At 46.2% G+C, this 24,988-nt stretch overlaps 1 protein-coding gene across 2 annotated transcripts in view; it reads left to right on the top strand.

The window, feature by feature from the left end:
* Positions 1-24,988, top strand: part of CDK5RAP2 (CDK5 regulatory subunit associated protein 2) — a 190,200-nt gene that overhangs the window by 127,913 nt on the left and 37,299 nt on the right. For both annotated transcript variants that reach the window (XM_012802462.2, XM_023510586.1), the window contains 4 exons: positions 1,711-1,942; positions 11,050-11,623; positions 13,436-13,668; positions 23,071-23,119. In XM_012802462.2, coding sequence (XP_012657916.1) covers positions 1,711-1,942; positions 11,050-11,623; positions 13,436-13,668; positions 23,071-23,119 — 1,088 coding nt within the window. The remainder of the gene's footprint in view (positions 1-1,710; positions 1,943-11,049; positions 11,624-13,435; positions 13,669-23,070; positions 23,120-24,988) is intronic.

Raw genomic sequence — 24,988 nt, 5'->3', positions numbered from 1 at the left:
TGCAGCCGTCATTGTTGTTTGGCGGGTCCGGGCTGGGGATTTGAACCCGCCACCTTAGGTGTACGTGGCTGGCACCTTAGCCGGTTGAGCTATAGGCGCCGAGCCCTAAACATCTTTTCATGTGCTTGTTGACAGTATGTCTACCTCCTTTGAAGAAATGTCTATTGGATCTTTTGATCATTTTTTAATTGAATTATTTGTGTTTTTATTATTGAGTATAATAATTCTTTATTCTAGATTCAGGTTTTCTCCTCAGCTTTTGGATATGTTTAAAATTCCCTGCTTGAGAGATAGCCCCATTGGCCTCTTAAGTTGTTGTTTGCATGTTTATTCTGCAAATAGTTGTCAAGTGCTTGCTGTGGACAGGGTCTTATGCAGAGAGCTGTGGAGAGAATCTGACCAAGCTACACAGATCTGAACCCTGGAGCTTACAGGCTGGTGCTGAAGGAAGATAGGTGGTGAACAAATATTTGCATGGGCATTTAATTATAATGATACTAGTGTTCTCTAAGGAGAATTATAGGGGACGGTGGTGTACGGCAGAGAGCCCTGACTTGGTCTTGGATATCAAGGCCCTTGCTCCTGGAGATCCACAGTTGAGCTAAGTTCTAATAAATGACTTGGAGTTAGCATGGGAAATGGGGGGCAGGAGGAGAATGAGCGTTCTAGGCAGAAGAGTCAGCATATGCCAAGGTCCTGAGGTAGAAGGAATGTGGCATTTGAAGAACTAAAAGGAGGTCAGTGTGGCTGGAGAGTAGGCTGAAGTGGGACCTCAGGCTGCTGGTCACACAGGACTTTGTAAGCTGTGCTATGGACTTGGATTTTTGCATAAGGGAACTGAGAAGCAGTTAAAATAGTTGTAGGTGAAAAGAGGAATAGTAGGTAGTTTGCCTTTCTGCTGCAGTGTGGAGGGTGGGCGAGAGAGGGCGACAGTGAGCGTGTGGAGACCTCCCAGGAGCCTGCAGGGGCTAGGTGGGGACTAGCCGCGTCTGGCTGTGTGGTAGGGGCAGTGGAAGACGAGAAGACCCAGAAGAATTGAGGGACAACAGGGGAGTTGGAATTAATGGGACCTGGTAAGTGAGCAGAGTGAGTGAGGAGAACAAAGGGAAGGTTAAAAATGATCCCAGCGCTCTGCATTGTGTAGTAAGTGGGTGGTTGTGTGATTCACCAAGGCAGAGATGATTGAAGTGGCATGGATCCTCAGGTGGAGAGAGAACTGAGGTCTTTTCAGGACTTCAGAGTCTGTGTGAGCCACCACAGATGAAGGTCTCTGGGTGACAGATAGGAGGGGGGCTCTGAGCCTGAAGATGCCTGCCAGGTTAGTGACCCACTAGCCGCTGAAGGAAGGGGTGGGTCTGGTAGACTAGCAGGGCAGGGGAGGATTGGCGTAGACTGAAGAATGGCTGGGAAATGAGGACATAAACGTGTTTCCCAGGAGATTGTGTTGGAGAAGGAACTGCCATATGTGGAACATCTGGATTGCCAAAGCCAGAGGGTGTCCGGGAGGAGAAATGGGGCCCTGGACGACCAGAGGTGGGACCTGCCGGGATGTAGACTCTGGCTGGGGGATAAACATGGATGCCGTTACAGGAACCAGAAGTCTGGATGGCCAGTTTGAATCCCCTTTTATGAGGCTGGCCTGAGAATGTTGCCTGTGCTGCCAGTGCAGCGTGTCAGCCTGTATTCATTGTTGTCTGCATGTATTTTCAGGATACTAAGAAGTCCCGCCTGCCAGTCCTTATAAAACCATCCCGGTCATTAGGGAATGTATATCACCTCCCTGCTACCCAGGACGTGGTGGCCCAGCTGCAGCGCCAGATCTTGAAGCTACAGGGGGAGCTGAAGGAGTTTAAAAGTCATAATAAGCAACTTCACCAAAAGTTAAATCTGGCAGAAGCACTGATGGAGGGGAGGCCAGTACCCGACACAACGGTACTGAACGGTAAGCACCAAGAAAAATGTTTTCTCCTCGAGCTAGACAAATGACCTGATAGAACTGCTAGAAATGTCAGCCTTGTTGTTTAGAATTGCAATAAGTTTGAGTATAAATTTCATGAATTGCAGTGATTAATCTCAACTCGCGACAAATGCACAACTGAGGGAACACAATAAGGAAAATGAATCTGTTGCTTTCATTTTATTCTGGAGTCCGGCTCGAGGGGCTTGGAATGCTCACAGGTTTTGTGGGGTCACTGCTGCTTCCACCTGGGGATTGCCTGCAGGAGCCCCGGTTGTGGGATGGCTTGAATCTGGGAATGTTTGCCTGCCTTCCTCTGTGGAAGCTCCAGGCCCGTAGCGTCAGAGGTGTGCAAGTGAGAGTCCTCTTTGCAGGTTCTCGGTTCCACACTGACTCTATTTTCCTCTAGAAGTGAATCTGCTGCCTCTGCTCTCCTGAGGGCCGGACAGTGGGAGTCCGTGGGTTAAAATATATCTCAGGAGTTAGGATCCAGACACCCCATCTGGGGAGTCCTTTACTCTAGGACAGTGGTGCTGTAGATTTTGGACCACTAACCCTTTGAGACTCTGCAGAAAGCTCAGGGCCCTCTTCCAGAGTCATGCTGGTGAGCACATATGTAGCATTTTACATTTTCTCAGTGTTCATGAATCCACAAAAGTACACGTGTTGACCCCAATTTTGAACTTCTGTTATATGCAGATGGCAGCCACACAATAACAAGGATGATGGTAATCTTTTGCTTATTTATTAAAAAATACTGCATTTATTAACTTCTCCTTTAAGCTGAGTACCACTCTAGGCACGGAGGGGAAATAGTGGACAAGACAGACGAAGTCTGTGTCTAGCTTATATTCTCGTCAGCGGCAGGGGGTGGTGGTGGTGGGAATGAGCTGATGGGCTTAGATATGAAATATTTGGGAAAGTAAGTGCCTGGAGGAGAAGGCAGCCGGGGCTGTGGAGGGGTGGGGTTTGCTGACGTTCATGAGGGAGGGAGGTAGAGGGAGCCTCTGTAGTGGCGTCTGAGCAGAACTGGGTGTTGAGTGAAATGACTGGGAAGTCATCTTGGGAAGAAGGAACAAGGCAGAGGCCTTGGTGTTGCTGTGAACTTTGGCAGTTGGATGAATAGTAAGGAGGCCAGTTATGTGGCTGGAGTGGGGTGGGAAAGCAGGCGAGTTGAAAAGATGAGATCACAGAGGTAGCAGATCAGCCATGCTCTCATAGGCCGCTCCAACACTTTTGTCTTTTTTTTTTTTTTTCGAGACAGGGTCTCACTCTCTGCCCTGGCTTGAGTGTCCTGGCATCATAGCTCACAGCAACCTCAAACTCTTGTGTTCGAGCCATCCTCTTGTCTCAGCCTCCCAAGTAGCTGGGCCTACAGGTAGCTGCCATAACGCCTGGCTATTTTTAGAGACAGGGTCTCACTTTTTCTCAGACTGGTTTGGAATGCCTGAGCTCAAGTGATCCACTTGCCTTGGCCCTCCCAGAGTGCTAAGTTTACATGCCACCCATGCCTGGTCCCTTGGGACTTTTTCTACTCTCGGTAGGAGTAGAACTGTTGGAGAGTTTCAGGCAGCACAAAGACAAGAACTGACTTAATCCTCAAAGCCAGGGTTGACAAACTGCAGCCTGGGGGCCAAATCCAGCTCTACACAAAGTTCTGGGGAAACAGCCACACCTGCTCACTTGCACAATGTCTCTGCTGTGACCATGAAGGCAGAGTTGAGAAGCTGCGACAGAGACACCCATGACCTGCAGAGCCTGAAATATTTATTATTCAGCTCTTTAAGAAAGGTAGTCTGACCTCTGTTTTAAAGGATCACTTTAGATGTGAACTGTTGGGACAGTGGAGTTGTCATCCCTTGAGCTAGGAAAGACTTCAGGAGAGGCAAGATTTGGGGGGATGTTAGGTGTCTGGTTTTGGACTTGAGATGCCTATTGGCCATCCTTGTGGAGAACATGAAGGCGATAGATTAGTTTGGAGTCAAGGGGAGAAGTCTGAGCTAGAGATACAAACTTAAACAGCAGCATATTGCTAATATTTGAAGCCACGGGACTTGGAGCCATAGGGTGTAGGTCCAAGAATTAAAATTGGCAAGATGGACGGGAAGAGCAGCCTGTGAAATGGGAGGGAGCCAAGAGAGGATGACATTCCAGAGCCGAGTGAGGAGCGGGCTAGCTGTGTCAGTCATTGCTAGTGTGACGGGGAAGACAAGGACTGAGCATTGGGCTTGAGATTTAGCAAAGTGAAGTCATTGGTGGCTTTGAAGGGAGCCATGTCCATGTAGTGGGCAGGGCCTGGTTGGCATGCGTTCCAGAGTGAGGATGGAGGAGCCTGTTGACAGCTAGAATAGAATCTCTGAGGGGATTGTGCTCTGAGGGCAGCTAAAAGCCGAAGTGTCGACAGATCTCAAGGGATTCATTGAATCGGGGGCGTGGACCCTGCAGACAGGTGGGGCAGTCAGTGGGATAGTCTGGCGGCAGGCGCTGCAGAGTGGGAGCTCATGGAAGAGAGAGAATGATCTGGATGTGGCAGTGAGGAGCCAAGGCACTTACACATTTCCAGCCCGTGATACAAGAAACATGGGAAAGAAGTCATCATGACCAGGAAGGCTGCCAGAGAAGCAGTGTCTTCAGGTGACAGCCCAAGTTCACTCACAGTGAGGAGCGAGAAGAATGTTCAGAGAGGAGATTGACGTTCTCTGGGATTTGCCAATGAAGGGTAGAGTACGGGGCAGAGTACGTCAGAGGAGAGATCTCCAGGGTGGGTCAGGGGGCTGAGATGACTCTGGCATAGATTTCCTGTGGGATTTTTTAAATGAAATAAATATAAATATAGCATTTTCCATCTTTACAATTTTGAGTGTACAGTTAAGTGATATAATACACACATTTATGTTCTTTTAGTCCCCCCACCCCCCCTCCCTGGTCTCTGGTACCCTCCCGTGTAGAGCCTGTCTTTGTGAGACCCGCTTCTCTGGCTCCCCTGTCAGGGAGATCATGTAGTATTTGCCTTTCTGTGTCTGGCTTATCGCACTTAACATAATGGCTTCCAGTTTCATCCATTGTGCTGTAAATGACAGGATTTCGTTCTTTTTTATGGCTGAATAATATTCCACTATGTATATACGCCACATTTTCTTTATCCAGTTATCTGCTGATGGACAGGTAAGTTGATTCTGTATTTCGACTGTTGTGGACAGTGCTGCTGTAAGCCTGGGGGTGCAGATAACTTCTTGGATGTATTGATTCCTTTCTTTTGGATATATACCTAGTAGTATAGTGGCTGGTATTTGTGTTTTTAGTTTTTTAAGGACTCTCCATACTGTTTTCCATCGTGTCTGCACTAATTTACATTCCCACCAACAATGTGTGAGTGGTCCCCTTTTTGCACAAACACCAGGTATTGCCTCTCCTTTTGATATAAGCCATTTCACTGGGGTGACGCGGTTTCTCACGTGGTTTTGATTTGTGTTTCTCTGATGTTTAGTGATGTGGAGAACTTTTTCATCTACCTGTTGGCCATTTGTATGTCTTTTATTTTTCTGTTCTTCTTGTTTCTCAGGTATATATGTCTTCTTTTTTTTTTTTTTTTTTTTTTGCGTTGTTTGGCCAGGGCCAGGCTTAAACCCGCCCCCCTCGGTATATGGGGCCGGCGCCCTACTCCTTGAGCCACAGGCGCCGCCCTATATGTCTTCTTTTGAGAAATGTTGGTTCAGATCTTTTGCCCATTTGTGGGGGTGGTTATTGAGTTGTTTGAACTCCTTGTATGTTCTGGTTCTTAATCCCTTGTCAGATGGATTGTAAATATTTTCTCCCACACCGTGGGTTGTCTCTTCACTTGGTTGATTGTTTCCTTTGCTGTGTAAAAGCTTTGTAGCTTGATGTAATTCCAGTTGTCTATTTTTGCTCTGGTTGTCTGGGCTTACACAAAAGAATCATTGCCAAGACCAATTTCCTAGAGCATTTCCCCAGTTTTCTTTTCTAGTAGTTTCATAGTATCAGGACGTAGATTTAAGTCTTGAATCCATTTTGATTCGATTTTTGTCTATGGTGAGAGGTAGGGGCCTAGATTCCTTCTTCTGCTTGTAGGTATCCACCATTCTCCACACGATTTACTGGGAAGACTGTCCTTTCCCCATTCTATGTTCTTATCACCTGTGTGGAAGATGAATGGATTGTAAATGTATGGATTTATTCCTGGGTTCTCTCTTCTTTGCCATTGGTCTGTGTGTCTGTTTTTGTGTGTGAATTTTTTTTTGGCCAGGGGCTGGGTTTGAACCTACCACCTCTGGTATATGAGGTTGGCGCCCTACCCCTCTGAGCCACAGGTGCCACCCTGTGTGTCTGTTTTTATGCCAGTACCGTGCTGTTCTGGTTACCATAGCTTTGTGGTAAATTTTGAGCACTTCCTGTGGTATAAATAAAATGACCACCTATTATTTATTGGGTCCCACTATTCACTTTAATACACTTTGAACATATGACCTAATTGAATCCTCTCAATAGGCCTTTGAGGCAGGTCTAATAATTTCCCCTGTCTCACAGTTGAGGCAGCAGTTTCAGAGATAAAGTGACTTGGCTATAGTCACACTGTTACCAACTTTCCGAGCTAGATGTGAACCAGCCCGCCTGATTCCAAAGCTTGCGTTCTTTGCTATTGCAGATAGCTTAGTGTATGGTACCTTCTCAGATGGATTTTATGATGATCTATAGCCAGACCTGTCTTCCATTTATTTCTAGGTTCCCTCTGCATTTAACATAATTGAGGCTTCAGGATGAATTGGTCTTTGGTAGTATTTTTGCCTTCCCTCCCTCCCTCTTTTCCTGCCTCCTGTTAGTCCATTCCGCCATCCTTCCGGGCATCTACTGATGGTCTCATGACCCTTCCCTGAGCATCTGCTGTGTCCCCAGCATCACGCACCAGGTAGGGTGCAAGGAGATAAATGGAAGGTAGTCTCTGCCTTCTGAGAGCTCCCTGTCCAGTAGAGGTTTGGGGAGGTGGCAGATGATTAAATCAGTGCATGATTCTGGGGGCTTCAGAGAGGAAAGATTTTATGGCAGAACTGACCCAGCCCAACAGAGGCTCTGGCACTTTGCCTAGGCCTTGCCATTGGCACTAACATTGTTTTTATTTTTTTGCTGAGACACTAGGGTGACTCAGCCAGGTGCTTCTTCCACAGTTGCCTAGAAGACCCTGGGGCCTCTTTCTTCTTGGGAAAGTGGGCACAAGCTGATAGAATTCATTTTCCCACACAGCTTTTTGAGAGTCTGGACTTAAACCATTTCAGACAAGCTGCAGTGTATTTATGCTTTTTATGTCCTGTTATGGCAGCTCGATAGATTAATTTTATCTTATAAATTGCATTTTACCTCCCCAGTGTTTTTATTTTCCCTGTTGTATCTTTGTGTTCTTACTTGCTTGGCTAAGTTTCAAGTCTATGGTTTTATTTCTTTTTCTTTTTCTTTGCAATTGCCTGTACCTCGGCCTCTTGTGGAGAAGCCTCCCGGGGCAGCGCAGAAGAGCATAAAGGAGTTAAAACCACACCCTCTGTAGGGAGAGGCAAGGACCTGGACAATGATCAGCAGACAAGCTACCAGATGGGTCAGAATTCAACCCCTCTGAGTATTGAACAGCTACTAGGTGCCAGGCACCATTTGGGGTATTTTATGTAAAAACTATTACCAAGCCTGTAATAGCCCTCTGAGGATGTTATTAGCATTCCTATCTAACACGTGGGGAGGCTGGTGTTTTTACAAATAATTGATCCAGGGTCACCCTGCTGCTAAGTAGGTAGCAGAGTCAAGGGTGCGGTGGGAGGTCTGCTAGAGCTTTCCAGTCCGAGTGCTAAGACGCTTCCTTCCAGGCAGTGGCTGGGTCTGGCAGTTCAGCATCAAAAGACATAGTGCCAGCTCTCGGGACCCCGCAGTGTGGAGAGACAGCCATCCCAGCAGTCTGCTGTCCTCACTGTGGTGCCAGCACTAGTGGAGGTGTGTGCAGGGCTGGCCGGGGAGGAGTGGGTGGGAGGGGAGCCTGCCCCTGCGACTGGGTTTGTGGGGTTTGCCAGGTGCGTCAGTGGAACGGTGCAGAGATGGAAGGGAGGCCACAGGTGAGCTGTATTCCTGCCTTTTTAAAATTATGAAGCTTCGTGAGCATACGGATGAGCACAAAGGATACCATAACAAATACGCACGTCCTTATTTAACCAGAGTGAGCAAATGTTTACATATCTTCATTTTACCTTAGCTCTTTTTCCCCCCTTCACTAAAAAATACTGCTGTTAATCTAGATCTGGTTCACTCTGTGAGAAATAATTATTATCCTCAGGAATTCTGTTTTTCCCATGGAATGGCCATGAGAACAGCAGTCTCTGGGAATTGCTGAGTGTAGGCTCCCTCCTAATGGTGTGTACTTCCCCAAGGCCAGAGGTCACCGCAGTGAAGGAGGATATGGTCACATGCTTCTGAGTATTCTGGGCCTTGAGGAGAAAGCTACCTTACCAGGTAGTAAAGTACCCTTAGCTGAATTATGGAAAGTTCTAGAATTACAGTATTTCTTATGTAACTGAATGGTCATGGGGACGACTTTTGATTTTTTTGCTCACAGTGATCAGTACAGACTCTAGGCTGATTGACAGCTGCCCTCCCCTCTCAGTACTCCCCGTCACTGCTGGGCATCCTTTATTCTCCCCAGCGCACTCCAGAGCTTTCCACCTGCTGCTGTGCTCCAGCTTCCCCCTGTAACTGCTGCTCGGCTGAGGCGGAGTGCTGTGGGCGACACCGTCACTGCTGCTGCTTCTTTAGGAGGCCTTGATCAGTGCATGGGATGTGAGTGAAGGGAGGATTTCACAGGCCTTCATGTTGAGGGCGAAGAGCTGTCTTTGCTCATGTACCCTGGATAGGAGATCTTGACTGTAGGGGGTTATGGTGAGAGGAGCTGCCAGGCTCCAGGCAGCACTCTGCTGCTCACTCACCCTGGATCTCGGGCAGGTTCTTAAGCCTCCAGATCCTCAGCTTTCTCTTCCTGTACAGTGGGAATACTAGTAATGCCTCTTTGATTACTTAAGGGAGGTCATCAGAACCAGTGTTTATTTGCATAAGTGATCATCGCTTCTTGTCTTGTAGTATGGGCGAAATTCCATTATCATGAGTGTGTTACAGTAAAGCTATTTCCTTGTCTTAGAGGTTGATTTCACTGGAACAAAACCTTGTTGAGATCTCTTTCTGCCAGAAGTACTTACAGAGTATATTCTCTGTCCCAGGCCTTGAGCCAGACATTGAGAAACAGCCGTGGATGACATGATCTTCTCCCTAAAGGCCCCATCAGCTAGTGATCCTAACAGGCTGTGTACAGGAAGAACGCTGTATTGGGAGTGCTTCCTTTAGGTCATTTGGCAGCTGCTTTTTAAAACAAAAAGGTTTGTTTTATGGTATTTGCATCGTGAGCAGAGAGACAAGAGTGTACCTGAAGTCTTACAGAGCAGATTGCAGAACCAGAAATTGAAAGGTGCAGTCTGACAAGGATTTTGTGTGGTGTTCTTCCTGAGAGATCTCCCAGGTCATGGTCCAACCCACATAGTGGTTTCAGCAGTATTGCCCTGGGCCGGCTTCACGTCTTACCTCCAATGACGGCATCCCTGTACCTCTGAACAATTACAGGATGTTTCGTGTTAATGGGGTTCCTTCACTACTATGTGCCAGATATCATGTTAGCTTTGTTACAGATAATGTTCTGTGTAATAAAAAAAAAACAAAAAAACCCAAAACCCAAACACAGCTTTTCCACAGTGAATGATATTCTTTCCATTTTACAGATAAACTACTGAGGCTCATAGAGGACAAGTAACTGGTGGTCATGCAGCTGGTAAATGTTAGAGCTAGGCCTTGAAACCAGGTCTGTTGTATTTCAGAGACGGGTCTTTCTCCTACATTTGCTGCCTCTTAAATGTTCATACAATTCTTTATAGTGGGCTGGGCTGTCCCTGCATGGCAGGCAGGGTGGTGTAGTGGTTAAGAGCAGAAGCCCTGGAATCAGGCCTGAAGCTTGAAGCCTCACTACAACTGCATTAGCCTCCTTGTACGTGCAGGGGAAACTGTTGTCTGGGATGGAGGGTCAGTTGACTCAGCCTTCAAAGCTGTGTATTCTTCTGTTGCACCACTCCACCTCTCAGACAAGTTTGGCTGCATCTCTCAGGATTTAGCTAGTTGTAAGGAAATACCACCTGGTGGAGTTTCCCGTCAATGAAACAGCTCACCCATGGGGGCGTCATGGCATCCCCTGGAAACCAGTAGACACGGCAATTGGAAGATTCTCGGCTATGAACATTTAGAATTACTTCTCTTTTAATTTTGCTTCACTGAATACCTTAGTATTTCTCGGACTGCCACTGACTTCTGGTCTGGGTTAGGTGCTGTACCAAGCACAGAGAATGTGAAGATGAAAGGCCATCTTCTTTCTGTGAAAGAACTTGCAGTCAGATGAGGGAGAAAAGAATCCAAGTATCTAATTGCTATGTAAATAAATAAACCAGTGGGAATTCCTACGTTAGCACCCAGCACGTGGTATATTTGTCTTGAGTAATGTACACGAGGCGCTATGGAAGCACAGAGGAGAGTGACTTTTGCACAGTTTTGGGGGGTAGTGGTTGCAGAGGAAGGAAAATTAGGTCTGAGTATTGAAGTTCATTGGGTAGGAGTAGACTATAGAGTCGAAGGGTATCCAGGCAGAGGGCACAGCATGTGAAAGGCACGAAACAGCATGGTGTGTGCAGGGAATAGTGGTGAATGTAGTAGGAAACCTTCATAGGTGGTGCCAGGATGTTCCTGTGAAGGTTGCCGAGAACTAGATCATGGAAGGTCTCTGGTACATAGTGGGAATCTTGATGAGTTTTAGGTGTATGTGGGATTTATCATGGTTAAATTTACTTTTTAGAGCACTCACTATGAGGAAGAGGACAACTGAGGGGTAAGAGGGCCAGACTAGAGGCAGGGAGACTGCTGCATTGGCCTTGGCTTGGCTGTGGGTATGAGGAAGGCAAAGGGGGGGGGTGGGTTTTGACAAAGGAGATACTGATGTAAATGTGTTTGGTTTTCAGACTCTGAGATTTACCCATCCAGTGACCTTGCCATCTTGCCAGCATGCAAAAAGAATCCTGAAGATTTTCTGGGCCCGACATTGGTAGCTACTTATGTGAGATCTAAGAGTCAGCCTTCCATTAAAGCCAGTGTGGTTGGGACTGACCAATATGAGGACATTGATACCTTAAATGATACAGAACACTTAAAACAGAAAATCCACAACTTGGAAACTGAGCTAGAGGGCTACCGGAATTTCATACTTCAGCTTCAGAAGCACTCCCAATGCAGTGAGGCCATTATTACAGTTTTGTGTGGGACAGAAGGGGCCCAGGATGGTTCGAGCAAGCCCACGGTCAATACTGATGAAGAAGAAATGACCTTTTCAAGTTTGCACCAGGTGCGATACGTGAAGCACATGAAAATCCTCCATCCGCTGGCCCCCGAGATGATTGATGGCAGGATGCTGGAGAGCCTCACACAGCAGCTGCTACAACAGGAGTACGAGCTGCAGAAGGAGCAGAATTTGAACATGGAACTTTTCAGTGAAATCCATAACCTGCAGAATAAGTTCAGAGGTCTCTCACCCTCAGGGTATGTGCCACCTCTGCCCTTTCCCCCTCTAAGACGGCAGTAGCCTGATAAACTGCCACTAGGGGAGAGCCCTTGAGCTAAAAGGCAATGCTGCTCCTTGCGGGGCTGGAGTGTATTCTGGGATGGTGGGTTCAGGCAGCCAGGCCCTAGGGGAAGTGAGACAGGAGGCCACAGAGAATAGGAATAGTGCCCGCACACAGGAGTGTCAGTTAGGAGTCTGGAGTCCCCTAAGGTCGACAGGGCAGATCTTGGCAGGTTGAGGACCCCGGATAGAGGCTTCATAGGTTATTTGGTGGGGGATAGTGCTTTTGCTGACCTGCAGTGTTACTCCTGGACTCCATTATGGGCTTGTGCTGTGCTGTGGAACTAAAATGATGTCCTAGGCAGAGTGGGAGGAATAGGAGTACTTTTCATATCTTTACCCTTTAAGGTCATCTGAGAATAAGCTTGTGTTGAGAGAGGAGAATTCTTAGGTCACGAAGATAATGCTTTATGAGTACAGATACATGTAGTTTTGCTTGAGGAGATACAGCAAAGTGGGATCATTTGTAAAGTCGGCCTTCATTCGTCACGAAGTTGAGACAGATACATTTTCCGGAATTATCAGGATCCAGAGTGAATTTTTCAGGATTTCCTAAGCAGCAGGATTGAAGGAAGCTTGTGATTATTGAAAGGCTGTTGTGTTTCAGGTCCCTGGTTTGTCGCTTTTCTAATTTAGTTCTCAAAATCACCTGAGAAAGAGATGTGCTTAAGCTTGTTTTTATAGATAAGGAAACAGCCTCAAAACAGGTTGCTGTGACTTGCCTGAGAACATTGGCAAAACTGGTCAGAGCTGTTGCCGGGTTCCATCCCTGTCCTACCCACACATTGCCCGTGTTCTTCCTTTCTCATTAAACCGGTTGTCACCACTAACACCAGTGTCCTGGTTCTGCAGGTGCTCACTCAGTGTCAAAACTGCCAGCCAGGTACTGCTGTTTCAGGAAAGGGGCCACAGTTGAACCGAGTGTCACTATCTTTGCTAAGCCATTCTCTGGAACCAGGTTGCTGTGGACACAGTTTATGTAAACCATGTTCCCTTCAACTGTGTTTTTCTCACAGATTAAGATTTCACAGATTTTCTCACAAATTATTTGTGGGCTCACATAGGAAGAGATGGCACAGGGTGGTAAGGAGGTCGTATCGCATGATAGAACTTTGCAGTCAGAATTGTGTTTAAATCCAGAATTTTCACCACTCAACTAACTTTGCAGTCAAAGTTTTCCCTTCTGTAAAGGGGACATTTGTGCCTTTGCTGGAAGACTGGGAGGATCAGGTAACTTATATAAACCCCAAACTCAGGGGCTGACTGATAGGCCCTCACCTACTTTAGGTAGGGTCGTGATTGTTCCCTGACTTTTCAGTTGGAAGCAGAGAGTCCTGTCTTTTTTTCTTGCCTTACACTTTCTTTTTTGTACTTTGTGAGACTTTTCCAAGGGTCCCCTGACCCTTGGAGCGCTTGTTTCTACAATTCAGAATAGTACTTTTGAAGAGTGTATGGAAACTAATTGTTTGCCTGAGTCTTTGTCAATCTGTACTTTAATTAGGGGCTTTATAAGGTTAAAAATGTTGCAGAAGAATCTTTGTTCCAGCATTCATTGGCTGTTTGAAATCAAAGGAGTGACCTTGTATAGTTCCACTTTTTCTAAAAGTATATGTACTTGTATAGCTGCGGGCTTTTAAAAATTGTGCTCTGTCATTTTTCCAATTACTGTCAAGGTCACAAAAATTCAATTCTAAAATGGTCCATGCATTTTCTTTCCCTCTTTTTATCAGATACAATTCATTAGTTCAGTCCCAAGCCAGGGAGCTCTCCCTTCAACGGCAGCAGATTAAGGACAGCCATGGTATCTGTGTCATTTACCGTCAACACATGAATACGATGATTAAGGCGTTTGAAGAGTTACTGCAGGCCAGCGACGTGGATTACTACGTGGCCCAGGGTTTCCAGGAGCAGCTGAATCAATGTGCTGACCTGCTAGAGAAATTGGAAAAGCTATTTCTCATCGGTGAGTGTGGTGAGGTATATGAATCCTAAGACAACAGTAATAGGACCTTTTAGAGGGGCACAGGAGGGGCCGACTCCTTGGCCTTGCTTATCTTCCACTCCCCTTTGCTGCGATTAGGTGATGGCACTATGCTGGCTGCTGCTTCCTTCCGTGGGCCACCCTCAAGTGGCTTGTGGTCTGCACTGCTCCAAACCAGGAGTCCAGCTTGGGTGCCTCAGGGGCTGTGCTGGCGACGCACACAGTGAAGTCAGCTGGAAGGCACCCCTCTGCACTGGCCACGTGGTTGTCTCTTGTTACAAATTTTCCAGAGAAGATGGAAATTGGGGATTTGGGATGAAAATTTATGGCAACCAAATATTGGCAATCAAAAAACCCCAACCAACCAAAGACTTCTATTAGTTAAAAAGTATGTGCAAGGATTAGAAGAGGCCAGAGGAAGGATGAAAAAAATCCTTTGCTAAACCTTTGCCATGTGCTGGGTGCTTTGATAAATGTTATTGCATTAAAATGTCTTTAAATAATTTTTTCCCAAGACTGCATGAAAGTGTTGTCTTTTAGCCCTCCCCCAACTTCATCAGTTGTTAGTGGTTTTGCCACATTCATTTTATCATTTTCTTTCTTTCTGTGTGTACACACACACACACACACATACACACTCTGTTGTCCTCTGGCCCCTGTGAGAGGGGTTGGACGAGACCATGTTCCTTCCCCCTACATACTTCAGTATGTATTTCCTCAAACCAAGGATGTTCTGTTACGTATCTACAGTACAGTTATTAAAATTGTAAATAGTGTTGTCTAATACACTATTATCTACTCTACAGTCTCTCTTTAGACTTTTACCATTGCTTTAATAATGTTTTTTATGACAGTTTTCTTCTGCATCCTGGTCCTGATGCTGATCTGGGATCCAGTCCCCACGTTACAGGGACTTGTATCTCTTTGTTCTCCTTGAACCTGGAGTGGTTCCTTGCCCTTTGTCTTTATGACATTAACTTTCTTGAATAGTTCAGGTCACTTCCCACTTGGGGATTATCTGTCGTTTCTTTATGATTAGATTCATGATTAGGTTAGATCCGTTGTGTGGTTTTAGCAGGAATAATATGTAAGTGACTTTATTCTCATGGTATTGCCTTAAGGGAGGCACCTCATGTCAGTTTATCTCATATTTGGTGATATTAACCTTGGCCACTTGGGTAAGGTTATGTCTGTCAGGTTTCTCCACTGTGAATTGTATTTCCCTGTCTGATGAATAAGGAATTAGTGGAGGATACTTTGTAACTCGGTGCATATTCTGTTCCTCTTCAAACTTTGACCACTAGTTTTGCTGCTCTTTGATTATTCTTGCCTGAGCCAAAATTACTACGGTGGCGGCAGCATGGTTGTGTTTTTCTAACACTATCATTCCTTATTGTTTATTATTAGGTGGCGTCTCTCCATTAAACTTTTATTTACATTTTGGTTGTTTATTTATTATCAGTGTGGACTTAGAGATTCGTATTTAATGAACTGTTATCCATTCTGTCACTCATACTGTCTCAGGTTTGGTAAGTGGCAGTTCCTTTCACGTGTCTTCATCTTTGGGGGAGCATGTCCTTATGTTCTGGCACAAAAAAAAGATGTTCCACGCTCAGCTTATACTGTCCCTGCCCCTGAATCAGCCATTTCTTCAAGTAGCCTTAGGTCCTTGGTGGGGGGGTATTTAAAAACAAGATTTTGTTCTGGGTATGTTCACTACTATTAGGGCGTCTTGTTTCCAGGCCTTTTAGTAGACAGAAATTAGTTAAAAAACTATTATTTTGCAAAGATGCTCCAATTGTAATCCAGCCCCACTGGGTTCTTCTTGTCCTTCCTGCTATTTCCCTCTCCACCAGTGAGAACCTTGGCTCTGATAATGTCGATGTATCTGCTGATTTGCTCAGTTCTGTAATATATGGCGGTAGTTCCAGAATTGCCCCCCCCCCCAATACCACTGTGGAAGCAAACCTGCTGAGAGAGCTCAGGGTTTGTTTGTAGTAGTTTTTGTTTGTGTTTTTAGGCTCAGGGTATATGGCCAGGTATTGAATTTAAGAGGTTGTTGGTTTCATTCTTTCTACAGTGTTGTTATGTTATTCACTCGAAATACAATTAGGTTTATTTGCTTCTGTTTACATTTAGTTTTAGAGTCTTTTACTCTTATTGATTTAATTAAACTTTATTTTTTGAATATGAAAACATTAATATGGTTACAGAGTCAAGACTTGGATTCTTTTAAACTCCCTTCGTACAGTCGTTATTTTGGTCTCCCTCCTCTGTCTCTACTCGTGTCACTCTCTGGTCCCCCCACTCTCAGACTGTTAGTATTAGCTCCACCGAGGGGTCTGCCAGGGTCACCAACGGCTCAGGACGCATCCCACTCATCTGGCTCAGATCACAGCGGTGCTGCTGGCTGTGCTTGCTCCTTCCCTCCTTGGGGCGTTCCTTGCTCACTGGGCTTCCAGAGCTCCTCACTCGGAGGTTAGCTCTCCTCTCCCTCCCCGACTGTCCCTGCGAGGCTCTGCTTTTGGCTGGTCTTCCATTTTGACCAGTCCTCATGGCCTTGTTGCTGCCACTGCCCGGTTTGCCCGGCCTGGGCTTCTACCCTGGTGCCAGAACAGTGCATTTCCCCCACAGTAATCACCGTAAGCTTTTAAAAATGTAAGTCATATCATGTTTCTTCTCTGCCCTCAAATCAAAGCCTTTCTTAATCCTCAGTGTAAAAGCCCTATACCATCACCCCGCCCTGCTCTGGCCTCGTCTCCTGCTCCCCTTCCCCCTGCCTTCCCCTTCCCCAGCTACTGGCTGTGTGGCTTTTCCATCGTGCCCAGGCAGGCTGCTTCTCCAGGCTCTCTCTTCTTTCTCTCTGGTGTCCCTGGTCTCTTAGGCCTTTTCTCGCATGTCCTCTTCTCAGCAGGGCCCTCTTTGCCAACTCTGTGTGAAGAAGCAAGGCACCCCCGTCCCGCCTGGCGTCCCCCTTCCCTTGCTGCTGCATTTGCCTCTGTCCTCATTACCGTGTTGTGTGTTTAGTGTCCATTCACTTGACTTCTGCCCTCCCTGTTAGAGGGTGGGGGACCTTGTCTCTAGTGTTGGTGTCATAATGCTAGAACAGAGACATGTATCTGGACTATAGTAAATACTCAAAGCACGTTTTTTAAGAGAATGAATAAAAGAGCGAATGAATGCCAGGTTAACAGTTGTGCAGAGTGTGACCCAGGGAAAGGAGGTAGCTCATTTGTGATTATTTATGGAGATGAGTGGTACAGCTGAAATTTCAAATCAGGTCTCTGGACAAAAGCTGCCTTCCACTGTTTGATCTACTTGTATTCCACTTGGTAACATATGTGTTATTTAATTTAAATTTCACAGTGACCTGGGAAGCATGAGTTACGAACCCAGTTTTACAGAGGACAAACCTGAGGCACAGAATGGCCACCATATGCATCTAAATCAGTGGTCCTAGCAGTGAAGAGTCAGTCGCTGGTGTTAGGCAGGCCCGGTTAGAGCTCTGCCTCCCACTGTGGCTGTGTACTTGGGAAATTTACTCAATTCCTTGCCTCAATTTCTTCATCTGTAAACTTAGTATTCTAATACCTAATTCACAGAGTCATGTTAAGGGTTAAAATAAATAGTGTCTGGGAAGCCTTGCTTGCTCACTGCTGGGTGCATGGCTTTATGGACTGAGCATTTCCTAGTATCTATTGTATGTTATGGCTTCATCTTCAGAACAGCCTGTGCTTTTTAGGTGAGGAACTTGCCTTAACAAAGGGGGGTTGTTCAAAGTCACTGTTGCCTTGGTGGAACCAGGATTGGTCTCTGTTCCTCAGTCTTTGTATGTACCAAACAGATGGTTTATGAGAGTCCACATATTTCAGTTTATTCCAGAATAGCACGTGGGATAGTTGGCTCACCTGGGACCGGTGAATACTTTTTCCTGTCTTTTCCAAAGGGCCCAACAGCTTAGACCTGTTGTGGACTGATTTTCCTAAGACAAATTTCCTAGGACTTGGGAGGACTAGGAACACTTGACTTTTCACAGCTTTATAAAAACCTGCTTTCTTCTGGCCCAGGTTTTCCAAATAAGCTAGTTTTGGAAAACTAACTGGGTCCTCATGATAAACCTCAATCTTCCAGGTCCCAGGCCTTTCTCGTCTGCCTCTTTTCTTCCTGTCCTAGGAAATGGGAGGCTGGGAGAGAATGCCTCTGGCCCAGCTGCCGCCCCGCCTCACCCGGCTGCTCCTCTTGATTTATTTTTTATTTATCTTGCCAAACCCAAGGAGATCCCACTTGTTTCCTGTGGGCTCTGGAGGCCGAAGCATTTCAGGCTCAATAGACAACACAAACATAGGCTTAAAAGTCCCAGGAACCTCTCTGCAGCCCCTTTTCTTAGAGCATAAAGTGGAACACACAGGTGGGTCTTTCCTGGGTGCCGTGTAAGGGGTCTGGCTCCTGAATTATGAAGTGAGTGTGTTATTAAGTAGTTTTTATATTTGAGGCAGTTGCATAGCATGAGTTCTTAAAAATTTAAATAATAGCCTTTTTGTTATTAATACAAAGCTATGCATGCTTAATGTGGAATAGCAGATAAGCAAATGCTCTTGAAATGGCATCGTTTGCATACCCAAACATGAATACCCCGGAGTGTCTATGCTGAGGCCAATGTTACATGTCTATGTGTTTTTCACGGAAGTGGGACTCTTTGCAACCTCTCCCTTTGTTCAGTAATAGATAATAAATATTCATATATATTTAAAGTTCTAGTGGCTCTGGAACATTCTTTTGTATAAATGTACCATAATTTATTAATCATTCCCCATTAGGTGGACATTTAGGTTCTTTCCAGTGTGGGGCAATTACAAAGAACACTATTGGAATCTTTGTACATATCCTTGCTATTTCTTTAATATTTGATTGGTAGGATGCTAGTGGTTTATTAATGCTTGTAAGGACTCTTCCTAAGTTTCATTAAACTGGGGATTCTGTTAGCTTATGTGCATTTTTCTAGGGTGAGGGTCTATAGCTTTTAGACTCCTCAAGAGGGCCAGGAACTGGTAGATCAGGAACTGGTGTTGCAGCCAGATTCTCCCCTATATCCTTGCTCACAGCACTTTCCAAGACCAATTGCATCAATGAGGAAGGTGATAATTTGTCTTCAGGTATTTTTGAGTAAGCTGTGTTTGGCTCTGGGAAAGGTACTAAGAGGACGGTTCCTTTCTTCAGGAAGCTCACTCTGTGTATGGAGTTAACCACATGAACAGAAGACAGCTGCTGGGATCTCTGGCCTTGGCTCTCCTTGGCTGATAGAGATGAACCTGAAATAGTCATTGCCTTCCACAGTCTGCTTTTTCCAGCCTACTACTCTCTAATGATGATGATGGTGGTGATGATGAAGGAGATGCAATGAGGAAATGAGGAAGGCTGGTCTCTGTTGAGCTCTTGTTATATGCAGCCATTGTTCTTAGCCTATAAGAAACTGGTGTTGCAGCCCGATTCTCCATTGTTTTTCGCATTTAATAAATGAGTAGGTCACACAACTCCGAAGCGGCAGCTAAGTCTCAATTCAGGCCCAGGCAATTGGCTCTCACACCCTGTCCTTCTAACTATGGTGTGTTGTGCTTCTCACACTGCTGTCAAGTTGGGGCAGTGGTCACAAGTTCCTGGGCGCCAGGCCTTGTGTTTCCTCACTCCTATAACTCCGTTCAAACCACCCTCCTTGATGTGAAGCTTTTACTCCCTCCCCACAGAGGGAGAAATCCTGCCTGTGGTATAGGAAGGTTTCCTTGTTCACTCCAAGTAGAGGCAAAACCTCTTTCCCTTTTTTTTTTTGTATTTGCAGTTTGGCCGGGGCTGGGTTCAAACCCCCCATCCTCAGTATATGGGGCCAGCACCCTACTCTCTGAGCCACACAGGCACTGCCTGCCCTCTTTCCTTTTTTGACTTCTGGTTGGTTGTAGCTCACACCTGGCCTTTAACTGACCTTGTGATGGAGGCCATGCCAAGGGCGTTGTGTTGGAAGGAACGGGGTCTTTGGAGTCAGATAGAATTCAATTCAAATCCCATCTTTACGTGTCATTTCCCCTTTAAGGGTCAGATGTCCATAGTGGCACGTGCCTCACCAGGATGTTTGTGAGGACTAAGTGAGATTATTTAAAGGTTATCTTGCTTGGCAAATAGTGGGAACTCAGGGCTGACAGCAGTGAGCACGGGATATGCAAGTTGAAGTTAGTCCAGTGATCCAGGTAGAACGGAGGTTCTCCGCCTGAGGATCCCTGGAACTGCCCTTCCCAGATCCCCTTAACTGCTTCTTACCTTTCTAAAGCAGTTCTTTCCTGCCCCAAATATGTAACCTCGTTGCCACTTCCTCTGAATTTTTTGCAGTACTCCAGGCTGGGTTATGCTGTCTCCTCTGGGTGCCCCTGACCCCAGCAGTGCCCTCGTTGCCCCTTATCACAGCACCGTGGTGTGATTGTCACTGAGTCCACTGTTCCCACTCAGACGTGAGCTCCCTGAGGGCCTCATGAGTCTTCAATGTCTGGTGCAGGCACCTGGGAGGAGCACTCATATGCTGCTCACAGCACAAGTTACGGAAAGGAAGAAACATTTGGGTCATGTATGCTGTGGTACCTGAACTGACCTATGGCATCTGACTGATAGATTTTTGAGCCAGGCAGTATTGTTTTGAAAGAGGTTTCTTAAAGAGTAGCACCATCCAGGTGGGAAGTGTGGCCTGCACAATAGCCTTTTTTGCTTGTTCAGTTGTTGGGGGGATAACTTGAGTTTCTTTAATTTGTTTTTTTTTTTTTTTTTTTTTTTGAGACAGAGCCTCAAGCTGTCCCCCTGGGTAGAGTGCCATGGCATTACAGCTCACAGCAACCTCCAACTCCTGGGCTCAAGCGAGTCTCCTGCCTCCGCCTCCCAAATAGCTGGGACCACAGGCGCCCGCCACAACGCCAGGCTATTTTTTGGTTGCAGCCGTCATTGTTGTTTGGCGGGTCCGGGCTGGGGATTCGAACCCGCCACCTTAGGTGTACGTGGCTGGCGCCTTAGCCGGTTGAGCCACAGGCGCCGAGCCAGTTTCTTTAATTTGAAAAGGTGAAGTCCCTACTGCCTCACACTGCACCGCTTTCGGGTATAATAACAAGATTTGCCTGAGAGATGAGCAGCATTTTCACGACATGCATCCTAAGCTTTTGAAATAGCCCAACAGATGGTACCCAGTCACCTGTGCAGAGGCAGTTTCTACCAAGAAACTCAGTGCATCAGTTGTTATGATCTCCCTCTGAATCCTGCAATAACCATTTGTCATTTGGTTTTAAAGAACTCTGTTGAGATGGGAGATGGGTGCAATATGATTGTTGTTGAGTTATTGTGAGCTCCCCGAAGGGTCTCTTATTTGAAGAAGGGGAAACCCACGCTGCTGGTGGCATCAGGGCACTTCTTCCATGGTATGGATTTTGTTAGGAATGCAGGAGAGTTCATGGTTGGGAGACCTGCGATGCTGAAAGCCTGCCCTAAACCAAGAGTGCCCGCCCTGTGATGCTTCTGAGGGAGACACTCTCCTAAAGCACAATGTGACTGAGAAGCAGAATATCCATTACTATCTGCCTGGCCAGTGCCTGTGTAGTCTTCAGCTCTCTGGAAGGCTGGCTGGAGCAGATGGCCCACCCTCAGGGTCTGTAGGGTCCAGGTCTCACCATCAGCTGACTGTTGGTAAGTTGCCCGAGCATAGGCGAGAGGTGGAAAGTGCTGAGAGCTGCGCTTGTCGCCCACAGTCATCTGGCCTGTCTGGGATGGTCCTACGCACTGTGGCTTCCACTCACGGTCTTGAGATCTGACCCCGTCACATGTGGATTGTCCCCCCTTGCAGAAGAACGTCGAGGACAGAAAGTCAGAGACCTCGAGAGCACCCACTATGAGAGGCCCGTCAGCCTCTACCTCCCTTTCAAGAATCCAGAATAGCACACCATTTTTGGCCAGCTTGTAACCAAGAGGATCAAGGCATAGATTTGAGATTTAGCTATCAGGAGAGCGCCATCTCTCTTGCTCAACAATTAAACCTCGATTTCCACTTCTATGCTGTAAAATGGCGATACTAACACAGTGCTTGTGGGATTGTCGTGGGGACAGTGGGTATTAAAGGGCCATGCTCGGGCCTGGCACCGGGTCACTCAGGCCCCTGCAGTGGCACCTGGCATGTCGCACTGACACTTGGTGCCCAGGTGGCCAGCTTGGCGGGGTGAGAGAGTGTGGACGCCATGCCAGCCGGCCTTGTGAGTACGTAGGCAGAATCTGCTAGACGCACATGTGCAAGGCTCTGGTGATCTTTTCCTCTACGCCGTGGTGTTTGAGAACTTTCTGTCTTAAGAGTAGTTTTGAAAATTGTACGTGTGGGTGCAGTTTAATTATAGTCTCGTTTTCCAAGCACAGCTAAGGAAGAGTTTGTTTTTTTCTTTAGCCACGCGTCAGTTTCTTCAAAGAGCACATCCCAGTCTGTAATTTCCAGGGTTCTGAAGTATTTTTAAAATAAAGTTGTTAGTCTCTTTGAAATCTGGGCTGTGCTTCCTTTCACGCAGCAAATGATGGCATGCGGGAAGAGGCTGAGCATCTTTGGCCCAGCTACGTTCTGAGCTTTATTTTGTTTCCTTTTGTCGTTTCTTTTCGTCTTTTTCCTGCTGTTGACAGTGGCTTTTTCACCTGCACTCATGTACTCCCTTCCCTAGTAACTTCTGAGAGTCTTCCTAAGGACATCATTTAACTGCAGAGGAAGCGGTATACACAAAGATGTTTTATTTCATTTATTTATAAAAGTAACAATTTGGAAATGACCTAAGTGTCAAATAGGGAACTGGGAAAAACTGTGGTACAGGCATGCCTACCCGGAATATTAGTGCAGGTATTAAAAATGTTTCTAACGCAAAGTTGGTAAGAGAAATGCTTACAATGAAGTACTAAGTGAAAAAAATTAAGTCACGGTACAGTATCATCTGTGCCAAAGTGCATGAGGAAAAGAATGGAAGGAAATCCGGTAACATGTCTGCCGGGGGCCTAGGAAGAGACTGATCTTTTTTTATTCTGTTGCCCGTTTCCTATAATGAGCATATATTCTGTTATCATCAGGGTTTTAGAGAAGGAAAAAGAACCTGCACCAGCAATGCCTTTGTAATTGCCTTGTAGATTCAGTGCTGTCACCTAGAACTAGTGTCCGTGCAGCAATAAAGGAGGAGTCTATAGTCGGAATTGTATTTTTTCCTACTTTAAATATCTGGGGCGGTTATAAAGAGTGTTTAAGCAAATGGAAGAGTGCCTCTGCAAATGTATGAATAAGAAATTATTAGGGAACACTCAGAAATTTTTTTCATTCTTTTTTGATATTATTTCTGCTTCCAGGAAAATCAGGTGGAGTAGAAATGAGCACCCAGAATGAACTGATGGAGAGGTGAGTACCTAGCATTTGTTAAGAAAACTTTCTGGGACTGTCTCGGTTCAGTTTGCTTGTCAGCTTTGTAGGTATTTTGGCTCCCTCCCATTTTGTTAGTTTCCTGCTTCTTATAAATACAGCATAACCATCTTTGGAACTGATGGTGGCTGTGCAGAACCAGGAATCCGTGTTGTGCGTCCTGCAGTTGTCGTTCACTCGTCTCACTTTCATCAGGATTTGAACCGGATGACACGTTCCTTCTCTAGGCCCCCAGATAACCTGCAGGATACATTCCAGACTCCTTGACCTGGAGTCCTTTGAGGCCTTTGAGGCCTTTCTCAGTCGGACTCACTTTCTTGCCCCATCATGTGGCTGTTGACTTGGTATTCTTCTTCTGTACGGAAGCTGCACACTCTGCCTTTTCCTGTAATAGTCTGAAAATCTTCTTCAGAGTCAGTTCAAATGGTTCTCCCCATACACTGCAACTCCACCTCATCTCAGGACCAGTTAACTCTTGCTTTAGCAAGAATAATGACATTACAGCACTTACCACGTGCTGTTGTAATACTTTTTGCATTATCTTTCTGTTCCCAGAATTCCTCAAAAGAGTGAAGGAGCTAGCTAGCATTAGTGGGTATTGGTGTGTGCCAGCAGCTGCCCTGGGCATCTCACATTTATTACTCCTCACCCTGTAAGATTAGAAGTAACCATTTTAGGATGAGGAGACTGTGGGCCAGAATTGCCTGCTTGCTATTAGAGGCAGGGATTTGAACACCAACATGTCATGCTGTAACACAGCGGTTCACAATCTGTGGGTCATGACCCACAGGAACTTTATTACGGGGTTGCAGCATTAGGAAGGTTGAGAACACTGCTTTAGTGCCTGTGCTCTTTCTGTTGTCCCGTGTTGTTTTTGAGGGGCAGAGTTATCTTGCATATCTCTGTGTCTGTTCCATCTCCAAGTGTCAGGCATGTAGTTGGACGTCAGAAAATGTTCATGGAATAAATGAGTTGTATGTGTTCTTAGCTCACCTCTGTAGCCAACTGAAGACGCCAAAGTTTTGCCCTCCTCTGTTCACTGGTTATAGACTCTGAATGCTTTTAATGCTGCTGGTACTTTCCTGCTCTTTAGGGATGTCCCCTTTGGGATTCTGGGGGTAAAGCAAAGAAATAGAGACCAGTCTAGGGTGCAGAATTTGAGATTCTATTGGCATTGCAGAGGCCACCAGCATCATTAGAGTGAGCAGGCAGGGAGATATCACAGTCACTGAAGGACATTTAAATCAGGGCTTCCATAAATTCCTTTCTCACTGCAATATTGTCAAAGATACTTCCCAATTCAACTCTCCATTTCCATCCTTGTAATAATTGATCCTACTGGCTGGTAGCGGAGAGGGCAAGGAAACCTTCCCATGGTGGGCCATTCTTAGCTGATCCAAAGGGTGAAAGCCCAAAGGGCTGGTGGGTATGTGTGTGTGTGTGTGTGTGTGTGTGTGTGTGTGTGTATCTTGGGACAGTGTCTGTGCCTGGGACGGGTGAGACATAGCCTCTTTGAACAGATTGGGTGATACAAAGAGGATAAAGGCTGGAGAGGCAAGCTGGACCCCATTGGGCTGGTCCTCAGTTGCTGTGTTAAAAGTCCGACCTCTGTTCTATAGGAAGAGGGGAGAAAGAGTTGGTAAGTTAGGACTAGACATGATCAGGTTTGCCATTTGGAAGACTTCTGTGGTGCTTAGAGAATGGGTTGGAGGGAGGCAGGGAACCTCCTACAGCCCTCCTCAACCAGTGTGTCACCCCTTCCTATTTCCGACAGACTTGTTTCTATTCCTTCTGTTCTGCCTTTTCCAGCTGTAGGCTTAGCACTCACATGGGTCACTCCTGAGCTAA

The sequence above is a fragment of the Otolemur garnettii genome, unplaced genomic scaffold (assembly GCF_000181295.1).
Source record: "Otolemur garnettii isolate 467f Iridium unplaced genomic scaffold, OtoGar3 scaffold00014, whole genome shotgun sequence".
NCBI classification, from domain to species: domain Eukaryota; kingdom Metazoa; phylum Chordata; class Mammalia; order Primates; family Galagidae; genus Otolemur; species Otolemur garnettii.
The sequence above is the reverse complement of the archived record's forward strand: the minus strand, read 5'-3'. Positions and strand labels throughout refer to the sequence as shown.